The 15103-nt window shown below is 43.3% G+C and overlaps 1 protein-coding gene across 2 annotated transcripts; it reads left to right on the top strand.

The window, feature by feature from the left end:
* Positions 1–264: 264 nt before the first annotated feature.
* Positions 265–9289, top strand: LOC311118404 (2-hydroxyacyl-CoA lyase 1-like). 2 transcript variants are annotated; one of them, XM_084157624.1, is made up of 18 exons: positions 265–365; positions 527–594; positions 985–1089; positions 1206–1246; positions 1572–1652; positions 1818–1890; positions 2079–2156; positions 2334–2428; positions 2728–2840; positions 3415–3550; positions 4019–4124; positions 4897–4980; positions 5400–5501; positions 5798–5952; positions 6699–6857; positions 7136–7243; positions 7374–7560; positions 8786–9289. In XM_084157624.1, the coding sequence occupies exons 2-18, from the start codon at positions 544–546 to the stop codon at positions 8816–8818; spliced, it is 1707 nt and encodes a 568-aa protein (XP_084013750.1). In that variant the 5' UTR covers positions 265–365; positions 527–543; the 3' UTR covers positions 8819–9289. The 2 variants fall into 2 exon arrangements, with proteins under 2 accessions (XP_084013750.1, XP_084013751.1); XM_084157625.1 differs by having other exon boundaries at positions 323–365; positions 1577–1652.
* The last annotated feature ends 5814 nt before the right edge of the window (positions 9290–15103 follow it).

Raw genomic sequence — 15103 nt, 5'->3', positions numbered from 1 at the left:
ATACACTCATAATGACTTAATTGAGTTAAGTGTTAAGTTAAGTGCAGTTATAAACACATAACGAGGGCTTGTTATGTATTTCTTGCAATAAAAAAAGAAAAAGGCTACTAGTTTATTAAATATTCATGACTACTCTTGCACGGCTCATGTCCACACTGCAGCACAGTAGGGGGCAGTAATGCACCATAACGTTGGATGCCGACTGCCTATAAACCCCACTGAAGAAGAAAAAGAAGACGAAGACGAAGAAGAAGCACGGCTCATGTGATTGGCCGTGAACCCGGAAGTGGTATTAACGTGTAATACTTTAGACAGGAGCAGTAGTGCCAGAAGAAATCCTGTCACTCAAATTGTAACTTTGTGGAGTAAGTGGCTATCAAAATACCTATCGCTTGTAGCTACTCATGTAATGCATGCTGGAAAGCAGACAAAAACGAATGATTTGCAAGAGATCTAAACACGATTTATAAGCTACTGAACAACAAGTCCAAGAATTCCTTGCTAACCTCGTTTGCACTTTGAACAGATTTCTCGACAATAATAATGGAAGATGTGACTGGGGCTCAGCTCATTGCAGAGGCACTAAAAGCTCAGGTAAAGTGTGTGCAATTTATATAAAACAGTGTTATACTGTGTAACCGTGTTGCTAAGAATATATTAGTCGCTGATCATGTCCTTGGCAGTGAGAATGTAGCACTACGAGTTGTGAAAGTGTGCCAAAGGTCATTGCACTGGTATAGCTAACTATGAATATTGTTGTAGCAAAACATTTAGATGTTTATGTGGAATAGCATATGTTAACTCCCTTGTTGATGCATGCCAAAGTGTGTGTCAATGCAAAGAAAATCTAAACTACATTTTAACAATTCATATACAATTCAGTATGAAAATGTATGCACTCACTGGATAAGAGCGTCTGCTAAATGACAAATTGTATTTTATTTTTAATGTAAATATAGTGTATCTACATGTATCTCTCTACAGAATGTAGAATATATGTTTGGAATAGTTGGTGTTCCAGTCATTGAAGTAGCTATGGCAGCTCAAGCCTCAGGAATCAAGTATGTGGGAATGCGCAATGAACAAGCCGTAAGCCATCTTTTAATTTTTTATGAATTCAGAATCTTCTCATGACATTTTTGATGTGATTTGGTTGTGGAGACACCAGTAATACTGATATGTTGTTGTAATGCGTCATCCAACAGGCTTGTTATGCTGCGTCTGCTGTTGGTTACCTCACTGGACGGTAGGAGGATTCTCATTAGGAGAGAGCTTTAGAGATACTGTCTCTCCTCTCTGAAATCCCAGACCTATGTCAAAACATTGTTAATGTGGGAAGCGACCCGTCTGCCCAGGGAGACTACTCTCTCCACACTATACTAAACCAGCTCTCCCTAAATCATGTGATATTAACTACCCTTACATAGACTACAGGAGCGTGTAGTGTGTGAGGGTCAGTTTCATAGCTTTTTTGCATTGCTAATTATGTCTGCCTGGCTGTCTGACCCTTTGTGTGTGTGTCTGCCTGTCTTCCTGTCTGTCTGTCCCTCTGTCTGTCTGTTCCTCTCCAGTCCAGGTGCGTGTCTGGTTGTGTCTGGACCGGGACTCATCCATGCACTTGGTGGAATGGCCAACGCTAACACGAACTGCTGGTATACTAGAACTCCACAAACAGAAGACCCTACTACTCATGTTCAGTGGTCTTTTCAAAAGAAGGGATGCTATCCGCACACTGCAAAAAATGATCAGAGGACTCCAATTTCTTGTTGTCTCAGCTTGTCAGTTGATGTCATTGTGTGATACCTCTCTCTCTGTAGGCCTGTGATTGTTATTGGAGGCTCCTCCGATCAAAACCAAGAGACCACTGGGGCATTTCAAGAGTTTCCACAGGTACCGATTCAACCATGACATTTCTGACTATTGAACATTAGGGGGTGGTTTCACGGGACACAGATTAAGCCTAGTCATGGCCTAAAAAGCAAACTCAATAGAGAATCTCTGTCCGGGAAACTGGCCCTAGCAGTTTCATTGCTGAAAGAGGAAATAATTTGTTATTTGTGGTCCTCTTTCTCTGTCAGGTGGAGGCATGCAGACTGTACAGTAAGTTCTCTGCTAGGCCTAGCAGTCTGGATATGATATCCTCAGTGGTAGAGAAGGTATACAGTCTACTCTGACTCCCTCTGTTTAGTCCTCTTCATATCATTTGGTATCACCTGCAATTGTCTGTTTTCTGACCTCTAATTTTCCAGCTTAGCAAGGTACCTTAACTGCTTCATAAGAGCACAGCACAGCCTTAATTGATTCTGAATGGAAGGGTGTTTGGTCTGTCTAAGGCAGTACGCACTAGCATGTATGGACGTCCAGGTGCTGTATACGTAGACATATCTGGGGACATGGTCAATGCTAAATTGGACAGGAGCAGAGCCAGGTTAGTGGCTATCACTGTCTTTCATCCATTTAAAATGTATACTAATGTGTTACTGTTGAATATGTATACCTCTGAATTCACATCACCGTAGTCATTTTTATTTTATTTTCTTATACCTTTTAACGTCTGAAGTGAACCAGAAATTAAATTAGTTAGAAAATATAGCACTATATCAAAATATTCTCATCAGAGAATAGCAATAAGCCTCGATAGACCTTCATGATTTATTTACATATGCAATAAAGTTGCTAGGTAACATGTTTAATGTTTGACCTATTATTTACTATTTCCTTTGTCAGAGAGGTGCCCTGTTGTCCACCTCCTCCTGTGAGTATGGCTGACCATATGGCGATCACAGAAGCACTGGCGGTCCTGAAAGGAGCCAAACGGCCTTTACTCATCATTGGCAAAGGTAGGCATTGCTTTTTTAATAGCCAGATAATCTAGGGGAAACAGAACTAAAATCTTGCATAATTGCGTCAGATACTTGGTTAAGGTCTGGGGAGATGTTAAGAGAAAGATACTAACGCCACTTGCGAAGTCTCCACCCCCCTAAACGGAAACTCTCTGCAAGTTTATGGGCCAAATGTCCCCTCCCCCACACATGCGAAATCGTGATTTGTCCAAATGATTAGTGGTGAAAAATCTGCGTACCGGAACAAAGTTGTCACATCCCAGTCTGTTGACAGACGCTACTTCCAGTTATGTTACGTGCGTCTGTCCAGGAGAGATCAATAGCCAGCTGAGACGCACTGTAACACATATAGCACTGTACCAAGGTTCAGTTGAAAACAGGGCCACGTTCAGTCAACAAACATTGTTGACATGATTTCTCATTCTACCTGTCCGAGAGGCACGTTCGTTCTACATGCTATATTTCTATCTGAACGTTGCACAACGTTTTGCTCAGCTGAATGCATCCCAGTTGTGAAGGTCAGTCTGTTGAAATCCGTGTGGCAGTGCCCTCTGTCTGTGTCCCTCTGCAGGTGCAGCCCATGGAAGAGCAGAGGGGGCTCTGAGGGAGCTGGTGGAGGGGTGTGACCTGCCCTTCCTGCCCACCCCCATGGGTAAAGGGGTGCTGCCTGATGATCACCCCAACTGTGTTGCTGCTGCCCGCTCCAGGTCAGCCTCTCCTTCTCTCAGCTGGCATCATATTAATGTACAGACCATTGACTGTATAAGTAGGACCAAGAATTCCCATTACCATATGAATGGACCAGGAGAACTCTGGGCCTTCCTGAAATCCCTATCTATAACTAGTCTCTCCTGGCCAGGTCATGTCAATGTAAACTGGTGTCAATCAACTACACTACTCATACAACTAGCCTCTTTTCATTACATTTTGTTTTGTTCTATCTGATTGTGTTATTTTCCCTGCTCTCCTCCTCGCTTCCTATCCTCCTCCTCCTCTCTTCCTATCCTCCTCATCCTCTCTTCCTATCCTCCTCCTCCTCTCTTCCTATCCTCCTCCTCTCTTCCTATCCTCCTCCTCCTCTCTTCCTCCTCCTCTCTTTCTATCCTCTTCCTCCTCCTCCTCCTCCTCCTCCTCTTCCTATCCTCCTGGTTCTATGGTCTTGGTGGGGACTGCAGAGCTCTGCTCCAGTCTGATGTTGTGGTCCTACTTGGTGCCAGGCTCATCTGGATCCTGCACTTTGGCCTTCCCCCCAGGTTTGACCCCCATGTAAAGGTCATCCAGGTAGGTCAATGGTCACCAGTAGTTTTTTTTTTGTCCTTCTTTTTTTAGGATTCCAGATTTTCTGCTAATTCCGTTCTGATTTCTGGAATTTTCCAACAGGGATTTCTGGGAATTTTGGGAAAGTAACTGTAATTTTGCAACCCTAGTCACAGGTCATTTCATAGTGAACTACAGTTCATTGTAACCAGGTATAAAGGTATTTGAGTCAGTCTTTTGGATTTAGTCTATCAATTATATAGCTTCTCTATAAGTCTTTGTGGTCTCTCCAAATAATGTCATGTCTGTCATAGTGCTGTACAGTACATCTATATTTAAGCAATAAGGCCCGAGGGGGTGTGTTATATGGCCAATATACCACGTCTAAGGGCTGTTCTTATGCACGATGCAACGCGGAGTGCCTCGATACAGCCCTTAGCCGTGGTATATTGGCCATATACCACAAACCCCAGAGGTGCCTTATTGCTATTATAAACTGGTTACCAACGTAATTCGAACAGTCAAAATACATTTTTGGTCATACCCATGTTATACGGTCAGATATACCACGGCTTTCAGCCAATCAGCATTCAGGGCTCAAATCACCCGGTTTATAAAAGGGAACGTGTGTGTCAGCCTTAGCATTATGTGGTGGTGCCTGGTTATTTCTGTTGTGTTTAGCTTGAGGTTTGGCCACTCCTCCAGCTGCTGTTACAGGTGTCACGCACGGCGCTCTTCCTGTTGTGTCGTTGCTGGTATGTTGTAGTAACGTTCCACATACGTTATTTATGTCAAGGTTGATCTGTGTGCTGAGGAGATGGGGAACAATGTGCAACCTGCTGCTGCTCTCCTGGGGGACATCAATACTATTGTCAAGCAGGTAACACAACTCCGTCCTGGGGGACATCAATACTATTGTCAAGCAGGTAACACAACTCAGTCCTGGGGGACATCAATGCTATTGTCAAGCAGGTAACACAACTCAGTCCTGTGGGACATCAATGCTATTGTCAAGCAGGTAACACAACACAGGCATCTAATATCTGCCCTATATCTGCATATAATTTTTTAAAGAAACAAGCATTGATTGTCCTGCAGCACAGCAATGTGAATTATTATATGGATTATAATGAATGGACATTTATGTAAGACATTTCTAAGAGTACAAACTTCAGAAGCCTTTTTAAACCTCAAATACTCTACACGGAAAGTTCTCCTGCAACAAGGTGATCAAATTAAGATCCTACATCTGTACTTGATTCAGTTTGTTTAGTTTCTACTCCTCATCTTTACGTTCAGCTCCTGGAGTACGTTCACAAAGATGGCTGGAAGTATCCAGCTGATACAGAATGGTGGACCATGTTGAAAGAGAAGATGGCTGCTAACGCAACAATGACAAAGGTGTGTTGGTGTGTCCGTCTGTGACCTGTGACCTAAGCAAGTTAGATTCTGCCTGTGTGTCTGTATTACTGACTCTTTGTTATCTGTGAAATAACTTGACTTAAATCCAACCGGTAGAATACATTATGGTACAGATGTAGTATTGCTCTTAAATTCAACAGGTAGAAGACATTATGGTACAGATGTATTCTGAGTCTTGTCATAGGGATTCGAACCGGCCACCTTTCGGCTACAGGTCCAACAACTTTGCTGTTTGGTACCTACCACCCCTGATTTGATTGTGTTCCTCTCTCCAGGCGTTAGCTCTACAGTCGACAACACCCATGAACTACTACCAAGTGTTCCACCACATCTCCCAGCTGCTGCCCCACGACTGTGTCATCGTGAGTGAGGGGGCCAACACCATGGACATCGGGCGCACCATGTTGAACAACTACCTTCCTCGACACAGGCAAGGCATGCCACCTCACACAGAGATCAAAGGTCAAATCCGCCAAGTATCCCGTGCCTTTGCCCTGAAGACAAGTAGGAATGAGTTGGGATCTGTTGATAGTTCTGCCTGAGAAGACTTCTCAATGTAGTGCTGCCTGACAGGCTGACTAGAGGACTTCTCAATGTAGTGCTGCCTGACTGGATGACTTCTCAATGTAATGCTGCCTGACAGGCTGACTGGATGACTTCTCAATGTAGTGCTGACTGACAGGCTGACTGGATGACTTCTCAATGTAGTGCTGACTGACAGGCTCACTAGATGGACTCTTTTAGCATTTTACATTTTAGTCATTTAGCAGACGCTCTTATCCAGAGCTACTTACAGTTAGTGAATGCATACATGTTTATTTTTTTTTATACTGGCCCCCCGTGGGAAACAAACCCATATCCCTGCCGGCCAAACCCTCCCCTACCTTGGACGACACTGGACCAATTGTGCGCCGCCCATGGGTCTCCCGGTCGCGGCCGGCTGCGACAGAGCCTGGACTCGAACCAGGATCTCTAGTGGCATAGCTAGCACTGCTATGCAGTGCCTTAGACCACTGCGCCACTCGGGAGATGTTGTTCCTTGCTTCCTACTTAACACACACACACACACATACACCAACTACGGTACCTTTACACACACTGAGCTCTTATTAATGCAGCCTGGTGTGTGTGTGTGTCTGTGTGTGTGTGTCTTGGTCTGTGTGTGTGTGTGTGCAGGTTGGATGCTGGCACCTTCGGGACGATGGGGGTGGGTCTGGGCTTTGCCATCGCGGCTGCAGTAGTGCAGAGGAACCAGAACACAGGCCAGAGGGTGGTGTGTGTGGAGGGGGACAGTGCCTTTGGATTCTCTGGGATGGAGGTGGAGACCATGTGCAGGTTGGTTCAGTCAAGATCTCTCTCGCATAGCAAAACGTGCTTGTAGTATTCACAGGTCTGGTGCATAGGAGAATAAAAAAATGTATCAATTTTCCCTAAGTGTCAACCACCTAACCTAGTCATTGATGCTCTCCCTGGTCATTGATGCTCTCCCTGGCCATTGATGCTTTCCCTGGCCATTGATGCTCTCCCTGGTCATTGATGCTCTCCCTGGCCATTGATGCTTTCCCTGGCCATTGATGCTTTCCCAGGTCATTGATGCTCTTCCCTCTGACCAGGTATAAACTCCCAGTGGTCATCATCGTGGTCAACAACAATGGGATCTACAGCGGAGTGGACACAGAGACGTGGGAAATGATGGGGAAGATGGGAGATCTGACCACTGTGTGAGTACATAGGGGTTTGGGTTTAATGGTCAATGTGGGACTGGGCCTACTCTGACTGGTTATGTCCAGGTCAGGATTCCCTCTAGTGAAGGTATGTTGGTCATCTTCTCCTCTCCCCTCTTCTCTCCAGAGCCCCCCCTGTGACCCTGCTGCCTGAAGCCCGCTATGACGAGGTCATGAAGGCCTTTGGAGGACGAGGGTTCCTGGTGCGGACAGAGGAGGAGCTGCGTAGTGCCTTACAGCTCAGCCTCAGTGACTGGGAGAGACCTAGTCTCCTCAACGTCCTCATAGACCCCTCCTCAGACAGGAAGCAACAGGTATTCCCTAGTCTATACCAGGCAAATTCAAATCAAGACCTCAAAGCCAGTTCGAGTGTTGTTTATGATGTGTATCTAGTGTAGGAAAGTGTTGTTTATGATGTGTATCTAGTGTAGGAAAGTGTTTATAATGTGTAAGAAAGTGTTGTTTATTTCTGGTCCTGTAAGGCTGCAGTCATCAAATACGCTCTTAATGGGGCCTCCCGAGTGGCGCAGCGGTCTAAGGCACTGCATCGCAGTGCTTGAGGCGTCACTGCAGACCTGGGTTTGATCCCAGGCTGTCACAAGCGGCCGTGACCGGGAGACCCATGAGGCGGTGCACAATTGGCCCAACGTCGTCCGGGTTAGGCGAGGGTTTGGCCAGCCGGGATTTCCTTGTCCCATCGCTCTAGTGACTCCTTGTGGCAGGCCGGGCACCTGCAAGCTGACTTCGGTCGCCAGCTGGACGGTGTTACCTTCGACACATTGGTGCAGCTGGCTTCCGGGTTAAGCGAGCAGTCTGTCAAGAAGCAGTGCGGCTTGGCAGGGTCGTGTTTCGGAGGATGCATGGCTCTCGACCTTCGCCTCTCCCGAGTCCGTAGGGGAGTTGCAGCAATGGGACAAGACTGTAATTACCAATTGGATATCACGAAATTGGGGAGAAAAAGGGGTTAAAAAAAAAAATATATATATATATATACAGTCTTAATAAAAAAGGGTTCCAAAAGTGTTCTTTGGCTGTCCCCATAGGAAAATTATTCTAGGTATAACCCTCAATGTAGAACCCTCTGTGGAAAGGGGTTCTACATGGACTCCTAAAGGGTTCTACCTGGAACCAAAAAGGGTTCTTCAAAGGGTCCCCTATGGGGACAGCCGAATAACCCTTTTAGGTTCTAGATGGAACCTTTTTTGTACCATCAAGGTAGCTATGGTCAGCTCACTTCACCTGCATGTTGAATGCTAATGTTGCCTAAGAACAGGGCTGTCAAACTAGTGTCTGCTGGTTTCTGTTATTTCCTGTCCGATTAAGACCTAGACAACCAGGTTAAGGGCGTTCCTAACTAATCAGTGACCTTCAATGATCAATCAAGTAAAAGGGAGGAGTGAAAAAACCTGCAGACACTCTGCCCAACATAGAATGAGTTTGACACATGAGCCTGACTGCATCCAACCACGTCATTTATCATTCCTCTCCTGACTGTCCATGGTCTGTCGCTCTGTCTGTCTGTCTGTCTGTGTCTCTTAGGAGTTTCCATGGCTGACTCGCTCCAACCTGTAGCCCCAAGAGGAGAGGTCTGCTGTATGGGACAGTGAGGAAGACCTGCTTCCTTCTCCCACCTGATGGAGAAATTGGGTACGTCCCAAATGGCAACCTCTTCTCTATAAGGTTCATTCTCTATGGGCCCTGGTCAAAAGTAGTGCACTAAATAGGGAATATGGTTCCATTTGGTATGCAGCCCTTGTCAGTGAAGTTTATCTCTCTATAACATGGTGTTAGGAGACAGTGACAGCTCCTCACTCTGCCATGAGCAGGCTGCATTTAATGTGTTTTTGTATCTAAAAAATAATGTTCCTATGAAATGTTTTAATCAAGTCACATTTACTACACGGTAGTATTACATTTTTGATTTTGTAAATTTATACCATGATTAAGATGTAGATTTGTGACAAAATGTCAGGTATATTTGTCTTTGACTTATTTACTATACTTGTACAAGTGTAATTGAAAATAAACTTTGTTGCAGACAAACTACAAGATAATAGAAGTTATTTTAGAAAATGATAAAGTGATGTCAATGTCTTGCAGAGCTGTAGAATATAGGACGCTTTCCCAGTTCCTTTGGGAGTATAGGAAATTATTCTGGGTCCTGTTCAAGATCTCCCCAGTCCCTCAGTCAATTTCCTGTGACTTGTCCCCAACAATACCCAGGTAACTGCTGGTATTAGAATGGTATGGCTCACCAGCTGAAAATGAGCTCATGTGTAGCATGTGGTCCAACGCAACTCCTTCCTCTTACCCCTCTTCAGGGTTCCCCTGTCAAGGAAACATCATGGCTGTCATTGGTTAATGAGAAATGTGTGCCATGTCAGTCTGTGTGACATTGGGTTGGAATCAGTGGAGGCTCCTCAGAGGAGGAAGGGGAGGACCATCCTCCTCAGTGAATTTCATAAAAATATAGTGAAACATTAAAAAAGTTAACCTTTTTAGATAAAACTATACTAAATATATTCCCGTCACCAAATAATCGATTAAAACACAGTGTTGCAATAAAGGTCGACAGTGGGCTCAACAGAACTCTGTAGGGTAGCACCATGGTGTAGCCGGAAGACAGCTAGTTTCTGTCCTCCTCTGGGTACATTGACTTCAATATAAAACCTAGGAGGGTCGTGGTTCTCACCCCCTTCCATAAATTTACACAACTTCCAGAGGACGTCCTCCAACCTATCGGAGCTCTTGCAGCATGAACTGACATGTTGTCCACCCAATCAAATGATCAGAAAATGAATCTAGTACTGAAAGCATAAGCTACAGCTAGCTAGCACTGCAGTGCATAAAATGTGGTAAGTAGTTGACTCAAAGAGAGAGAAAGACAATAGTTGAACAGTATTGAACAAATTAATTTCTAAAAAAATTAAGAAGCAAGAGAGAGCGCTAGCTATATATAATTTTTATCCACTTTCACTTACTTAGCTAGCTAGTTTAGCCTACTCAAACACCCGGCTCAAACAGAGAGAGATGCTATGTTACCTAGCTAGCTATGGCTTTCCAACACTGGAACTCTTCCAAGTCAAGGTAAGCTTTTGGTTTTATTAATTTATTGCCACTGGGGCCGCCAGTGTAACTGCTAAACTGCTTGCTGACTATACACTGTAGTGCATGATTGTAGCGGGTTAACTAACGTGTTAGTTCTAGTAGCCATGTTGACTTGACGTGAGCTAATATGGTGACAACAATGTAGGCTGTGTGTAGCGGTTATGATATGAAGGTTTGGCTTGGAACAATTTATTTTCGCCTGGTCACAGACAGCTGATGTGTTGTGCACTGAAGTCCACAAGCGAAGGGAAAAGTCCCCTGTAGGTCAGTTGGTAGAGCATGGCACTTGCAACACCAGGGTTGTGGGTTCGTATCCCACGGGGGCCAGTATGAAAATGTATGCACTCACTAACTGTAAGTCGCTCTGGATAAGAGCGTCTGCTAAATGACAAAAATGTAAAAAAAATGTTTTAAAAAGGTGAGATGAGGAGAGCGCCTTGATGCGATAAGGAATTATCTAACGATCAAAGTCACACTGTTTGTATATGGCTGCTATGGAAGTGAACTGTGTTTGCGTGTGATCGAGTGAATTCATTCCGCAGATTCTGTTGAAAAATGTTTCTTAAACGGAAACAAACAACGAAAAGGGGATAAACATACATGAATTTGTCCAATAGAAACTCTTGTTTGTAACTGTTGGACTAATGATTACACCCTATATCAGCTAGATGTTGGCAAGAGTGTGCAAGGCGGTATTGAATGTGTCACTGTCTGTCACCTTGATTACTCAAATTTCTCTCGACCTGTGCACCTACGTTGTAAACTTTCATTCATAGGCTAGGTTGTAGCAACCTCATGATGTGTATAGGGAAAATTAGAGTAGCCTAAACCTATTGATGTTACATTGTCATTCATATTCCATTCACCCAGCTCAATCATCCAATATGCTGTAATAGAAATGAGGCCATGCTCATAAAATGTTTTATAATTATCCCTCATCTTAAACGGCACCAACCGCCACTGGTTGGAATAAGGCCCCTGTATTGTGTGTGTGTACAGTGAGGGGAAAAAAGTATTTGATCCCCTGCTGATTTTGTACGTTTCTCTTTTATACAGGTAACGAGCTGAGATTAGGAGCACACTCTTAAAGGGAGTGCTCCTAATCTCAGTTTGTTACCTGTATAAAAGACACCTGTCCACAGAAGCAATCAATCAATCAGATTCCAAACTCTCCACCATGGCCAAGACCAAAGAGCTCTTCAAGGATGTCAGGGACTAGATTGTAGACCTACACAAGGCTGGAATGGGCTACAAGACCATCGCCAAACAGCTTGGTGAGAAGGTGACAACAGTTGGTGCGATTATTCGCAAATGGAAGAAACACAAAAGAACTGTCAATCTCCCTCAGCCTGGGGCTCCATGCAAGATCTCACCTCGTGGAGTTGCAATGATCATGAGAACGGTGAGGAATCAGCCCAGAACTACACGGGAGGATCTTGTCAATGATCTCAAGGCAGCTGGGACCATAGTCACCAAGGAAACAATTAGTAACACACTACGCCGTGAAGGACTGAAATCCTGCAGCGCCCGCAAGGTCCCCCTGCTCAAGAAAGCACACATACAGGCCCGTCTGAAGTTTGCCAATGAACATCTGAATGATTCAAATGAGAACTGGGTGAAAGTTTTGTGGTCAGATGAGACCAAAATCGAGCTCTTTGGCATCAACTCAACTCGCCATGTTTGGAGGAGGAGGAATCCTGCCTATGACCCCAAGAACACCATCCCTACCGTCAAACATGGAGGTGGAAACATTATGCTTTGGGGGTGTTTTTTCTGCTAAGGGGACAGGACAACTTCACCGCAACAAAGGGACGATGGACGGGGCCATGTACCGTCAAATCTTGGGTGAGAACCTCCTTCCCTCAGCCAGGGCATTGAAAATGGGTCGTGGATGTGTATTCCAGCATGACAATGACCCAAAACACACGGCCAAGGCAACAAAGGAGTGGCTCAAGAAGAAGCTGTAGTGTCGAGTCAATGCTGGTAATTATTGCTGTCAAACAAAGGAGTCCGCTCATACTGAACCTTGATCATAAGTTTTATTCATATCACAAGATTCCAGCATGAGTTTACGGATGTCCAGACCACCCGGAGAGCGGCGTCTCAGATTGCAATGGCCGCTCTAACCTCTTCTTCGTTTTTACCCAGTATATATAATCTTCCCAAGATATGGGTGGCTCCCTCTACTGTCCAATCCCCTGTCTACAACACACACTTCCTGTCTGTTGTATGTGGCGTCACCCTAAAACAATTCCCTCTGACACTAAAATAAACATCCTCTCAGGTTCCACTTAAAAACATTAACAAAGTCATAATCTTCATATACGACATTCCCCCCTTCGAGACTAAAAAGTCTAGAAAACAAACTTTGATTATGACAAGTAACAATTTATCTTATTGAGTATCTTTAACATTAAACCAAAAACATTTCCCTCTGAAGTGTAAATACCTTTCTATGAAATATGAACAAATCTTTATGAAGTGTGAATACATTACTATGAAATATGAACACATTTTTATGAAGTGTGAATACATTACTATGAAATATGAAGAAATCTTTATGGAGTGTGAGAGCGAAAAACCTGTCTGGCAGCCTTCTTCCAAATATCCATCCATCAATCAAGACAGTAAAATTCTCTCACGGTCCCTCTGCCCCAGGCAACCACCTAGGTACTCCAGATCAATTCATAAATCTTTATCAATGCATTTGAAACTATGATGCAATTAAATACACATGTAAGCCCCTGCAAACAAAATACTATCCAAAAATGTCCACTCTCAGGCTGGTCGACCCATCGAACCCTACAGTGGATCTCTATCCCTGCCTAGACTCCATGTCCCTAAGCATTCACGAAATAAACAAAAACATCTAAGATCCCCACATGTATCCAATAACATCAAATATCATTCTACAAAAATTAATACAGAAAGAATATGACACAAATTATGTATTACACATGCAAATATGTCTATATTTCATTGCAGACACTGGAATGTAGTCCACTACACTTCATCTCCTCAGCAGTGTCGATCCAATGCATCGTTGATGATGGAATCGGAACCTTTCCACACCTTCCTTGTTCCATCTCCTCCAGTCATTGTCCTTTCATATTGTCCTTGTTTGCGTATTTCAATCTCTACATATTCCCCCATATGCTTCTGGAAGAAAAGAAAAGACCAAACAGTATCTTTTGCAAAACAACACTTTCAAATTAAAACATCAATATCAACTAAGAATATAAAAAATGATATATAAATGATGTATGAATCACATCATCCTATTTCCCCCCTTTGATTCATAACATCATACTAAAATCACACTAATATTGAAACAATTTTTTTGAAAAATGATCAAATAATCAAAAAGGATATTTATCCATCAATACTCCATCCAGTCCCACTTGTCCATCTTCATCCAGATCAGGAACAGTCAACAACGGCATCTGAGTGTTGTCTCCAGGCATCACTACTCCAACCCATCTCAATATCATAGCTTTCTCAAAGGTCAGTAACAAATTACAAAAGAAAAATATCACACACAGTGCTATCAAAACTGCTATTAAATCGTAAACCATCACTGCTCCCACTGGACCTAACTGATCTTGCAACCAAGACTTCACTGACCATCCCGCTCCTTCAGATCTACCAAATGCATCCCTTATATTCTTCAAGGTATCTATAACCCCAGTGATATTATCTGAACTATCTGGAATCAAAGTATAACTAATATTATCAATATGATCTTCCCAAATTTTACACCATACCATGGAAAAATCCCAGTCCCCACTTCTCTCTCTCCTAGACTTATCATCCAATGGTAGGCTTCAAGACTATGAAATGTCGCCATGTCTCTTTTCACCCTATTTCCAAACCTAGATTCAGATGTATCTGTGTCCGGTGCTACCCCTCTTTTAATGGTAAAAACCTCATATGGAAGCTTCAACGTTGACATGTAACAACATCCTGTCCATCCATAGGGTAAGAATATATATGCTTTATCACCACAAATCCACCAAATATATATAAAATTCCCAATAGTCACATTGTCAGGCAAAGCTAATCTTTCACCATCAAAGTCCTGCTCTTCTTACTAACTGGAACATAAAAAGTAACATTATATTTCTCATCTCTAACCTTATGTTCATGCTTACCCAAAGTCATCATATAATCATCACAATCTGATATTCCCATGAACATACCCTTTCCATCATATGTTTTATTAGAACAAAAACAACTTTTAGCCCTCACTGGTTTCACCTCCAATGCTTCAGGGTTCGCTGTTACCTGATTTTCCTTCCCATCTAACAAATTCACATAGGGTAATTCATTTAACCAAGAACACCTTAACCTAGGCTTAAACAAATGTTTTGACAACAACATTATTTTATCTGTTAATGATTGTTGCTGATACAACAGCCATAACAAAGCATAAGATTGACACGTACTCGATAGAGGTTGAGCGACCGTCTCTAAAATGGAACCCCACGTGCCTGGTGCTGGAATTCTCAACAGACATGGACCCTCAAGATTCCTCACTGATCTTACAGAATGAGTTAACTGTTGGAACCAAAGATTTCTACCTGCCCATTCATCTTTAATCTTCAAAACAGAAGAATCAAATCCATATGCCTTCCATTTAGTTTCTCTCTTCCCTAACGAGCGGTTTTGATCAGATGTATCTTCTGATGTTATGTTGAAATCAAAGAACTCATCCTGTACCTCCATGATAGTATCTTGCACTATTTCAGA

This window comes from Coregonus lavaretus (genome assembly GCF_964263955.1).
Source record: "Coregonus lavaretus genome assembly, chromosome: 3".
NCBI lineage: Eukaryota > Metazoa > Chordata > Actinopteri > Salmoniformes > Salmonidae > Coregonus > Coregonus lavaretus.
This window is presented reverse-complemented; position numbering and strand designations above follow the sequence as displayed.